The sequence below is a fragment of the Narcine bancroftii genome, chromosome 2, assembly GCF_036971445.1.
Source record: "Narcine bancroftii isolate sNarBan1 chromosome 2, sNarBan1.hap1, whole genome shotgun sequence".
NCBI lineage: Eukaryota > Metazoa > Chordata > Chondrichthyes > Torpediniformes > Narcinidae > Narcine > Narcine bancroftii.
Window position 1 is genome coordinate 77,621,361 of NC_091470.1, and position 12,965 is coordinate 77,634,325.

The 12,965-nt window shown below is 43.4% G+C and overlaps 1 protein-coding gene across 6 annotated transcripts in view; it reads left to right on the forward strand.

Moving 5' to 3' along the window:
• Positions 1-12,965, forward strand: part of mgaa (MAX dimerization protein MGA a) — a 123,591-nt gene that overhangs the window by 24,065 nt on the left and 86,561 nt on the right. For all 6 annotated transcript variants that reach the window (XM_069917167.1, XM_069917166.1, XM_069917170.1 and 3 more), the window contains exon 3: positions 1,292-2,414. In XM_069917167.1, the coding sequence (XP_069773268.1) occupies positions 1,292-2,414 (1,123 nt within the window). The remainder of the gene's footprint in view (positions 1-1,291; positions 2,415-12,965) is intronic.

A 12,965-nucleotide genomic window follows, 5' to 3' on the forward strand; every position in this document is an offset into this window, starting at 1 on the left:
GACAAGAAGTATTCATTGAGGACCTCACCCATTTCTTGTTAATCGACACATAGTCTGCCGTACTGATCCTTACAGGGACCTATTCAAGTTACTCTTTTGGTCTTAATAATAGTATCTCATAGGATTCTGCTTTTTAAGTCAAGTTTAGAATAATCTTATTGCACAAGCACAACACAATGAAACCATTCTCCAGTCCTCGGTGAAAAACATGCAGACACACAACCACTCATTACACATAAACATACAGTCAGTACATGTGCAGGACAAGTATTCATACATACAAATAAATATTTTGTAAATATGAGTTGGATGGTTAATGTGAGCAGTTCCTTTGATCATTCAGCATTCTCACTGCTTGTGGGAAGAAGCTATTTCTCAGCCTGGTGGTATTGGCTCTGATACTCTTGTATCTCTTCCCCAAAGGGAGCAGCCGAAAGATGCTGTATGCAGATAGAATGGGCCTTCAATGATTTTGCATATCCTCTTCAGACATGATCACAGTAGATTGCACCGATTGAGGGGGGGGTGGGGCGTGGGTGAGGTGGAGAGACTCCAGTAGTCTTCTCTGCCACTTTTGTGATCCTGTGAATTGACCTCCGATCCATTTCTCTGCAGCAGTTGTACAACACTGATGCAGCCAGCCAGGATGCTCTCGAGAGCTCTTGTAGAATGGTGGCCAGTAACCTTGCCCGCTTCAGTCTTGTCAGGAAGTGCAGTCGCTGTTGAGTCTTCCTGACAAGAGGGAAGATGTCATGTGTCCATGATCGATCTTTAGTTAAGTGGACTCCAAGGAACTTGGTGCTCTCTACTTTCTCCACTACAAAGTTATTGATCTTGCATTTTTGCCCTCATGATCTCTCTCAATTATACACTGACATCCATATATTCCTGAAAGGGATTTTCTTGTTACCAGCTTCTTTTTTTTTTGCAAACTTTATTTTATGTTACCAACTTCCTATATCTGACAAATACCTCCTTTTTCCTTACCAAATCCTCAGTGACTTGGCTCTGATTTTTAAATTAATATTCCTTCATTCCTGAACTAGAGAAAATTGTGTTTTTGTATTTACTCCTTTGAGCTCCATAAAAACATATAGTCAGGCATGAATAGAACTAACTTGTATGTAATTCTTTTTACAGTCCAGTAAAATGACTAATAGCATCATGTTCAGTCATTTGAAAGTGCTGTGCATTGCTTCGTTGATTGGATTTGGGTGGAATATGTATTGGATTTTCAACCATATTTCGTTTTCAGTGATTATTGCACTTAATACTTTTTATTTCTCTCCAGCATATTGAAATGCCTCCCTAATATTTATTCAACGCGTCCATCTCATTGTGCATCATCTGAAGACTGCAAAGAGCCTTTTAATATTATTGTCAAGGAAGAATCTCCAGATGACTTTGAGTACAACTGTGCAGCAAACACAGTAGACCTTGATCATGATGGATTAAAATGTAAAGAAGAGGAGAAACATTTAGATCTGGAGATGCAACGTGAAGGGATTAATTGTGACTTAGTTAATAAAACTATTGATGAAAATTGCATCAATAAAGTGGATGCAACTTCATCTGCAATTACCAAGTTGCCACTGATCAGTCCTACAGGAGTAGCTAAAGCCAAAATGCTGTGTGTGGAAAGCACCAAAATCCCTGTAGTTTACTTGGAACCATGTACTGTTACAAATGGTACCATAAAAATATCTGATCTGCCAGAAAAGCTGTTGTCTCCTTGTCGGAGGAATGGTGGATCCCTACCCAGTGATGTCTTTTCTCCAGATTCAGCAGAAAAACCTACGTATTCACAGAGCTCTGCTAAAATATGTCGAGTGGAAAATGAGGATATCACATCAGAATGTTCTGGATGCAAGGAGAGTAGTTCTGTATCTGAGAGAACTGTAAGTAAAACTTCAGTTTCAAATAATCTAACTGGTTCACATATTATGCCATCTCTGAAGTCCTCAGGAGAAGGGTTCAGATTTCGTAGGATAAAATATACTGAAAAAGCATTAAATTCTGGGATTTGGAGAACTCCAAGTTCAGCGTTTCTCAGTTCTACTGAGGAGTTATCCGAGTTACCTGTTTGCTCTAGGTTTGCACGTTTGTCTATGAAAACATGCAGTTCAGGGATATGGAGACCTCCAGATGTTGGAATTGACTCTGTTGGGGAAACTTCTGTACCTCTTAGTGATCACAAGTCTTCTTGTGTGTCGGTACAACAGGCCACAGTGGATACTTTTAAGCAAAGTCAACAAAGGGAACAGCGTCCATCTGTGAAACGTTCCCATTCACATTTGCAAGAAAGTTCTTCTCTGTCTTTCTCTGAACATCTGGGACAAGAAGAAACAATGCACGATGTCAGTCCAGACTTGGATGATGTGGAAGGTGTTACCTTTGTTTCATATGCATCTCAGGTGAGACAATTTGATCAGTACTATTATGTTACATTGTATTGGGACTTTTATCTCATTTAGTGATTTGTTTTAAGGTTTTAAAAAAAAATATTACCCTGATGTGAAATAAAACTTGCAGTAAAAAGATGACTGCTTTCAATATGTTATGTTTTTTGGAATAAAATCAGTACTTTGTAAGAATATGTTTATAAATTCATAAAATAATTAAGATTTTTTTTTTGCTTTATTTGGCCCTGTGCTCCACAGTTTTACATATACAATCAAATAAATCACACGTTAAAATGCACATTCAGATTTTATTCAAGGTTATTTATATACATTTTGATTTGACCATATAGAAATTACAGTACTTGTAGAGATCCTCCATATTTATGGCATCATAATGTTTGGGACATTTGGCTTCACAAGTGTTGATGATTTCTTGGGTATGATTAATTGCTTCATTGGTGCAGGTCTAAGAGAGTTAGGCTTGCTTCTCTGGAGTCTGTAGTTGTCATTTTTTTCAACATGAGGACCATAGTTGTGCCATTGAAAGTCAAAGAAGCCATTATTAAAATAGTAAAAGAGATATCGCCAAACTTTAGGATTACCAAAATCAACTGTTTGGAGCATCATTAAGAAGTAAGGGCATACTGTAGTGCTCAGTAGTCGCAAAGGAACTAATAGGCCAAGAAAGGAAGAATTCTGATCATAATGAAAAAAAATCCCCTAATGCAGATCAGGAACATGCTTCAATAGTCAGGTGTGGATGTGTCAATGACTACTGTGTGCAGAAGACTTCATGAACAGAAATAAAGAGTGTTCACTTCAAGATGCAAACCACTAAGCCACAGATACAGGATGATCAGATTACATTTGCCAAGAAATATTTAAGAACCTACAGAATTTATGGCAAAAGGCCTTGTGGATAGATGAGACCAAGATTAACCTGTATAAGAATGGTGGCAAGAGCAGTGTGGAGGCGGAAAGAAACTGCCTAAGATCGAAAGGATACCACCTCCTCTGTGAAACGTAGTGGGGATGTTAGGCCTGAACATGTCTGGCTGCCACAGTTAATAAAATCTGGAATGCACATTTTAATAATGTGAATTGTTTGATTACAAGTTTAAAATGAGCACAGGGGCAAATAGAGGGAAAAAATGTCTTTGTCCCAAACATTATGGAGGGCTACTGCAAGTTATTTTGTAATTGGACATTTCTGGGATATAATACAGTACAACTCCAATTATCCAAAATAGTTGGGACCAGGCCTATGTCGGATAAACTTTTTTTTTGGATAACTGGTATTTTTTTAAAAGCAGCCCAGTAGCAACAGCAAATCACGTATCAATGTTTAAACAAGAACAACAAAGGAAGGGTTTTTAAACATTAATGTTTAATTCTCACCAAAAAAATGCTTGCTGATCACCAAGACCTCCCAATTGCAGCCAATCCCCAATGTGTACTCACCTCTCCCACTGATATTTTCCGTTTTTACAATGGATTTCCAGGAGGTGTAGAATTTACCGGAGCTCCTGATGGCAATACCCATGTCCCAACTCTGAATCCTCCCCTAGGCCTAGCGCTCTCACACACACACACACACACACACACACACACCAGGAAGTCTGGTGTGTATGTGTGGTAGTAGGCCGAGGGGTGGGTTCAGTGTCGGCATTCGCTGTGCTGAGGAGGGTACACTGATGAACCCAAGGTCCCACTCATGCCTGGGAGGACACTACTTGATGCCAGTATGAGGTATTCTTCCAACTGCTTGCAGCTGAGAGACAGTGGCATGCAGTTTGAGAGGGGAGTTGGAGAGAAAAGTCAATAGAGGAAGATGAAGAAATGGAATGAGAGAGAGGTGGGAGTCACCTGAAATGAGGACAATCGTTCTAATTTGATGTCAGGTGAATTCTTTTTCAACCTCTGAGGTCAGTTTGGTTCCAAACAATTTTGGATAAATGAGGATTTCTGATTTGTTTCGGATATCCTCATTTATCCAAGATGTTTTTAAAAATTTGGGTAAATGAGTATTTCAGAGAATCCAATTCCAAATAATCGGAGTTGTACTGTACCTTGAAAAAATTTTTCGAATCTAAAAGAATTAGTAAAAACACATCAGAGAATGTGGTAACTCCACTTTTGGCCAAGTTTTTTTTTTAAAAACTTCAATTAAATTCAGAGGCTTAAAATCTATGGTTGACATGGTTAGCATAGCAGTTAGTTCAATGCTATTGCAGTGCCACTGACCTGGGTTTGAATCTGGTACTATTTGTAGGACTGCATGGGTTTCCATAAACTGTTCCAGTTTTACTCCACCCTCTAAAATGGGGGATGTCAACCTTTTTACCATGCATGTGCCAGATGGTGTGTCAGTGGTTGAACGGCGAACAACACTGATGCTACCATAAATGAAATAAATACTGAAACACTGACATTATGTAATTTGTTTTCAATTGTCTCTGTTTGAAGTACATAATATACAATGTATGAACATAACTGACGATAATTTATCAAAAAACCATCCATCGAAAATGTTTGAATAATGAGATCAACCGTATTCCTTTAAAATAAATACGATGATGCCTTTCAGGTCAGGGAAGGAATCTTCATATCTGGAAATGCATAAATGCTCCAAAAGGTTAGCCCAGTTGGTCACCCAGCTGCACATTCACCACTGGGTGAGTGGCCTGGGACCAAGAGTAGGACAGCTGGCCACTGTACATAGCTTGTCTCAGGCCTATCTTGAGGGCGAACAGTGTTTCCGGGAGCACCAGGGTGAGTTATTTTTCCAGGGACAGAAAATGATGCGGTTGATGATTGATTCCTGGTTATAACAATGTGGAGAGAGTTCAGATAACATTCCTCGTGACACAGTTATTTTGTTGCCTGATGGAAGAAACCAAAGGAACAGGCGTCATTTATATAACCAGAAAGTATTTCCTTTGCTAAAGGATGTTTAATCCACGTGCACAGTCTCTGGGGCCACCAATGACAGTTTAGTGCAGTGAACAGTGTATGTTGAAGCAGCTGAAGGTAATAGGGCAAATGCATTGGGTTGCAGGGCAGATAAATTTGGATGCTGGCTGTAGGTTGCTCACCCCTGCTCTAAAACATATAACTTTGTAAGTTAATTGGATGTTATTGAGTGGCATTATTGTCATAGACTGGATGAGCCTTCTACAGTGCTGTACCTTTTAAAAAAAATTAAATATGACAGGTAAAACTGGTGGAATTCACCAATATGAAGATTTTTAGTGAAGCAGAAGCTTATCAATTATGCACTAAAAAGACTAGGCTGCTGATTTAACATGTCATTTTTTTGCCACTGGACAAATGTAATATTGTAATTGCATGAAAAAAACTAAATTCTACAGCTCCTGGAAATCCATTGTAAAAACGGAAAATATTAGAAGTATTCAACAGATCAAGTGCATTTGTGGAGAGAGATGAAATTAACATTTCAGGTGGATGATCTATCAACAGAATTGAAAAGATTAAAGTTGAAACTGCTTTAACCTGAAAAATGTCCACGAAAGAAGGAAAATCTGAAAATGTCTTATCAAAAAATAGTGTAATTGATCATTGAATTGTGGAGGAAGGAGGCCAAAACCAGGTTAAAATAAAACTCTTGGTCATGTCTGCAGATTCCCTCCCCTCTCCCTCAGAACCAGTGTTAGGAGATGATGATCCCATTATATACCCTGTCCGCCTCCTTAGGTGGACGATCTCGCCGTAGAAGGCATGCAACTGTCACTGGTTGCTGCAAGTCCATGTCAGCTAGCTTGAGGTAGTCAATCATGATTGTCTCTTGCCTGTCTCCAATGTCCACTAAACACGTTAAACTGTCATGCCGAATCACTCTGAACAGACCTGTGTATGGGCTCTGAAGAGGGGTACAATGCATGCCCTGTTTTGTATGAATACATACTCACAGTTCTTGAGGTCCTTTGGGATATACGTTCTGGTTGAACCATGCCTTGCAATAGGAACAGATGCCAACATGCCGACTTTCTCAGCCGTGTTAGGAATGCCACGGGTGATCCGTCTGTCCTCTTGCCGCTGGTACGAACTCCCCTGGAGCAGTGAGCAGTGAGTCATGCACCAGCTCAGCAGAAGATGTAGTCAGATCCTCATTTGGTACCCAGCATCAGCCAAGGCAACTCATCCATCCAATCAGGGCCTATGAGGCGCACCATGAAGGCTGACTTCAAATGGCAGGAATCTCCACAAGGCCATTGGATTGTGGATGATTCGCTGTTGTGTGATGCAACTGTATGCCAAATAGCTGGGCTAGTGCCATCCACAATGTTGATATGAACAGTCCCCTTGTCTGAGGTTATGTCCATCAGCAACCCGAAATGAGCCACCCAGTTCAAGATAAATGCTCTGGTGCACGACGTGGTGGTGCCTTAGAGTGGGACAGCTTTTGGCCACCTCGTAAACCTATTGACCATTGTCAGAAGGTAACTGGCACCTCACGATGGTGGTAGTGGCCCCACGATGTCAATATTTACATGATCAAAATGCTTGTTTATAGAGTGGTGCTTTTACATGCCGCTGTGTTTTTGAGGTCTGACATTGTACACATGTTCTGGCCCAGTGTCCAACCTTTTTCCGTAGGCCAAGCCATACAAATTTGCTTGCAACTAACTGCGTGTGGCTGGAATGGAAGGGTGAACCAGGCCATGAATCTCATCAAATACTCTGCGTCTCCAAGCAACAGTAATAATTGGTTGGGGTTGCCCTGTGAGACATATAGGATGCAGCCATTGAAGGTCCAAATCTCCAGTCCTCAAGCTGAAGACCAGATACTGCAGTATGATAGGCTGCTATGTCATTGTCCTCCTGCTGTACTGCTGGAAGAGCTGCGTCGTCTATACTCAGACCATGCATGAACTGAATGGACTGATGTGCGGGATAGTGCATCTGCTACGTGATTCTTTCCCGCAATATGCCGAATGGATGAGGTATATTCTGAAATAATAGAGATGCCACTTACCGACCATGTTTCTGAAATCTTAGCAAAGGGAAATGTCAGATCCTTCTGGTCTGTGAAGACGATGAAATCTCTTCCTTCAATAAAGTACCTGAAATGGCAGATGGCCAGGTAAAGTCCCAGAAGCTCCCTGTCAAACGCACTGTACTTCTGCTTGGGAGGTCTCAAATGCTTGCTGAAAAAGGCCATCGGCTTCCAATTGCCCTCGATCTTTTGTTCTAGCATGCCTCCGATGGCCGTGCTGGATGCATCAACTGTGAGAACTGCGGGTACATTGGGTTGAGGGAGCACCAATGTCACGTTGACCAGCACTTCCTTGGCTTTGTCGAAAGCAACTGTCATTTCTTTGTTCCATTTCAGGTCTTTGTGTTGCCTGAAAAGAATTCTGAAAAGGGGTCGCATTATTTGGGCTGCTGATGGCAAAAACCGATGATAAAAATTTACCAAGCCGATGAGATCTTGCAGACCTTGTATCATGCTTGGCCTGGAGAACTTTCTTAAGGCTTCCACTTTGGCAGGGAACGGCTCTGCTCCGTGCTGATCGATCTGGTGGCCAAGGAAATCGATGGAGGATGGACCAAACTGGCATTTAGCCAGATTGATAGTCACTTAGAGGTTGGCATAGTTGACGCAAGTGAGTGCCATGCTCTTGACGAGAGTTGCTGGCGATCAGTATATCAGAATATAGTAAATAAATACAGTCCATGTTACTGGAAAGTGTGCAGAATTTCTCAACCCAAAAGGCATACGCAGAAATTTAGGACATCGTTGGGGTGGACCAGAATTTGATGATATCCCCCTCACCAGGTCGATTTTGGAGAATATCTTGGTGCTATCCAGGCTTGCGGTGAAATCATGAATGTGCGGGATAGGTTACCGGTGAACTGTTGTGATGTCGTTTAATCAGTGATAATCTCCATGTGGTCTCCATCCTCCGATACTTTTTGGCACCATGTGTCAGGGAGATGCCCATAGACTGTACAAACGATGGACTATCCCCACTCTACGGACTCCTCTCACAATTCGTAGCTTGTTTGGAGGTAGTCTGCGTGCCCTGGCGTGCAGCGGTCCTGCTCTCATGGGGATATGATGCTGGACCCTGTGCTTGGGCATAACAGCAGAGAACTGTGGGGTGACTGGCTGGAAATTCTGCCAAGATCTTGGTATACTCATTCGAGCAGAACATAACAGAGTCCAAATGGTGCGCTGGAAGAGTAGCCTTTCATAAGACGAGCGATTAGAATATTTTGGAGTTGACTAACTCCTTTCTCTTTTGGTCCTCTAATAGACAGTTGACTTGTAGGAAATCTGCACTAAGAAGATGTTGTGATACTTCAGCCAACGTGAATGTCCATACAAATTGGCGAGGGCCAAATTCATGTGTAATAGACTGCACCCCATATGCTCTAATATTGCTTTTGTTAGCAGCTGTAAGGGATGGTCCAGACTTTCCGTTATGGGTGTCCCAGCCTGTTGGAGGCAAAACACTGATCTCCACTCCGCAGACTCAAATGCCTGTCCCATAGGTAGAGGAGGTTGTGTTGATGGTTGGCCGTTGCAGATGTTAGCAACGACCAACCCGGGCATTTCCCTGGTATGAGCAAGGCTGGCAGCAACAGTGGGCCACAGAACCCAAAGTCTGATAATAGTAACATAAGTGGTCCTTATTTGGACTGTTACTGCCCTATGTCCTGGAGCATGGACCCATGGAGTGCTCTGGTGTGGTGTAGCAACTAAATCCACGGTGGCTCCACCATGTTGTTTTGCGTGCTAGAGGATAGAGGCACGGGCTGCCAGTTCACAGGGGTCATCAAAATCATCATTCACCAGGAGTCAGCGAATGTCCTCAGGCATCTGCTCCAGGAACAACTGTTCAAAAAGCAGACAGGGCCCGTGACTTCCATTAGTGCCAGCATTTCATTCATTCATTAGGGCATTCAGTGTTCGGTTGATCATCCATTCTTAAGAGCCTTGTTGCTCGATCGCGGCAGGACTGCCAGATGTACGAATCAGTAGTGCCTTAATGGCATCATACTTGTTATTCTCAGGGGGTTGACTCAGGAAATTGACAACCCTTCCTGCTATGTCTTGGTCCAATGAACCAACTACATAATAGTACTTGGTGGCGTCCGTTGTGATCTGACAAATTTGGAACTAGGTTTCTGCCTGCTGAAACCATACCACAGGCCACAAGGTCCAAAAGGTAGGCAGTTTAAGGGCTACCGTGGACTGAACGTTTTCTTTATTCACCCTGGGTCCGAATCACCTTATTCAACTCTGATGTGTGTTTTTAAAGCACCCTCGCTCCCAGTGACCTTCGTGATGCTCCGACTGGAAATGACAAAATCGCTGATGATTGGCAGCAAGTCCGGTGCTTCAGGGCTTCCTGTTCTTGCTGGACTCCAACCTCCGTGAGTTGGTTCATTGCTTAGCATGGTTTAGCCTGCTGCTCTGTCATAATTTAAAAAGCCTTTCTTTAAAAGAAACCATATCTTGCTAATCTCCCTCGGGGGACAGGTCTGGGCAATTAACATTGATATGGTTCAGTGCCCTCGCCAGAATATCCTATTTCTTGGAATACCGTGGCATTTCAGGCCAAAAAGATATTCCCAAGATTAAAATTTTGGCATTTTGTATGTACCCAATTTCTACGCTCACTTTAAAATGTGAGAATTTTTTCATTGCCGCTATTACATTCCTAAGCTATCCATAAATTGAAAGCGTTTTTTTATTGCCGCTATTACATTCCCACGCTAGCTGTAAATTGAATGCAGTGGCAGACTGCACCAATACTTAGCTCACTGGAGCTTCAGAGTCATAGTTCTCCATGGGCCCAGGAGTTTCCCGAGTACTAATTTCGCTAAAGCTTGTGGGAGCTGCATCTTTTCTAGGAGTCATGTGACCCGGGGAGCACACAAATCTCGGATGTTTAAACAATTGTAAAAACGCCATTAAACTAGTCACCTTATCTGCTCATTGTGTTCTTTGTTGCTTCATGACTCGCTACAGTGGTGACCTGCCACAATGGTGACCCTGACGGTCCAAATGACATTTTGGACCTCGCTATGGATGCGCAAAATGCTCTTGCACTTAAGGGCAAGAGCATTTTGCGTGCAGTATTTTGGACGTTGCAGCTACAGGTTTGGTTTGAGCAGGCCAAGGTCTAGTTCCATCTGTGCCAGATTACCCCTGATGCAACAAAATACTACGATGTTGCATCGCTGGACCAAGACACCGTGAGGCATATTTGTTGATTTCTTACGCCAGTTTCCAGCCCATGACAGGTATGAAACCATCAAAGACCTGCTCATACATATTTTCAGCCTTTCTCAACACAACTGGGCAGCATGACCTCTCCATATGGACGGCCTGGGCGACTGCACTCCTTCCGAACTAATGTGCGAGATGTTGCCGCTCATGGGTGGATACAGGCCCCATCTGCTCTTAGAGCAGCTTTTTCTCGAGCAAGTGCCAGAAGACATCTGTTTGCTCTTGCAGTCGACAACTTTGTGACCACTCCTGCCCCCACTGTCATCTAGCAGCCTGTGCTGATGAGTTGTGGCATGCTAAACAGCATGGAGGACTTTTGGTTGGGCTCATAGCAGTGCCTCGGCAAAGGCACAATCTCTACCCACTCCAAATAGCAGTGCAGCATCAGACTTGGCCAGACATAGCAGAAATGGAGAGCAGTGGTGTGCTATAACCATCAGAAATGGGGAGCTGTAGTTCGCTGCTGCCATCCACTCCTGCACACATCCGGGAAATGCCGAGGCCTGCCTTCAGTCGTGACAGTGGCTACAACAGCTGGCCATAAGGACAACCTCCTTTTCCTCTGTGATCGACATTCAGGCCGTTGATGCTTGGTCTACACTGAGGCAGAGGTTAGGGTCCTTTCCCCTCTCCAGCTCAGATACACGTTCAAGAAAGAGCAGCTCTCCCCTCAAAGCTGTTAACAACAGCAGTATCTGAATGTATGGATCATGGACAATTTCAGCTTGTCACAGTTCAGCTGGTCCTTCACTGTTGCTGATGTATCACAGCTGCTTCTGAGAGCTGATTTCTTGCGAGCACATTGCCTTCTAGTAGATCTCAAAGGACATTCGAGCCCCTCCCCCTGCAACCCGTGGCGTTGCCGACACCTCACCTTGACAACTATCTCGGACAATGAATATGCCAGATCCTAACTGAATTCCCCAGCATTATTACTCCATAGTTCACAACAGCACAACCGAATGCAGGAGTGCGGAGGCTGCCTCCAGATAAACTGCAGTTGACTAAACGTGAATTTCGACACATGAAGGAAATGGGAATTTTTGACTGCTCTGATAGCCCTTGATCATTGTCACTGCATATGGTACCTAAGGTTTCTGGAGGGTGGAGACCTTCTGGGGATTATTGATGTCTGAATGACATCTCTACAGCAGATTGCTACCCGATTTCCCCCAAATACAGCACTTCTTTGCAATTCTTCACAAAGCTAGGCTTTTCTCCAAAATCGACCTGATGCGTGGGTACCATCAGATCCCAGTTCACCTTGACCACATTCCTAAGACTGCCTTAATTACCCCTTTTGGGCTGTTATAATTCCTCTCTATGCCTTTGGTTTCAAAAGTGCAGCCCAGACATTTCAACACCTAATGGACATAGTGACCCAGGGCTTGGATTTTGTATTCATTTATTTGGACAACATCCTTATCGCCAGCCATTCATGACAGCAGCATTGGACTCATCTCCGTCAACTACGTCAGCGGCTGGATGACAATAGATTAGCGATCAACCTGGCCAAATGCCAGTTTGGCCTCGCGTCAGTCGATTTTCTCGACCACCGCAATGATCAGCACTAAATTGTTCCACTTCCTTCCAAGGTCAAGGCCATCTGCAAATTTCCAAGACCCTCTACTATCAAGAGTTTGTTGGAATGACTTACCTCTACCATTGGTTTGTGCCTGGTGCAGCCAAAGTTATGCCTATGCTTTTCAAACTCTTGTCCGGGCATCCCAAGTAACTGAAATAGGATGACGAGGTTGCGGCTGCATTTGAGAATGCCAAAGCAACATTTGCAAGATCCACTATGCTCATGCACCCGTGGGTTGGCGTGCCAACAGCTCTGACGGTGGATGCGACAGGACACTGTGGTAGGCGGAGTCCTGGAGCAGCTCATCAACAGCACCTGGATGTCCCTGGCATTCTTTAATCGTCACTTGAGACCACTGGAGCAGAAGTACAGTGCCTTTGACAGAAAGCTCCTTGCCCTCTACTTGGCCACACAGCTTGCTATTTCCTCAAGGACCGAGAGTTCACAGTCTTCACTGATCACAAGCCATTGACTTTCACCTTTGCCAAGATGACAGATCTGTGGTCGGCATGACGACAACAGCTCTCCTACATTTCGGAGTTTACAACTATGATAAAGCATATCATATCACTGACACGCTATCTTGCACTGCCATAGCTTCCGCCCATTCGCCTGCTCCTGGAATAGAATGAGCAGTAGCTCAGCAGAAAGATGAAGAGATGGCCATGTATCGAACTGCCATTTCGGGACTGAAATTGGAGGACATACTCTTTGG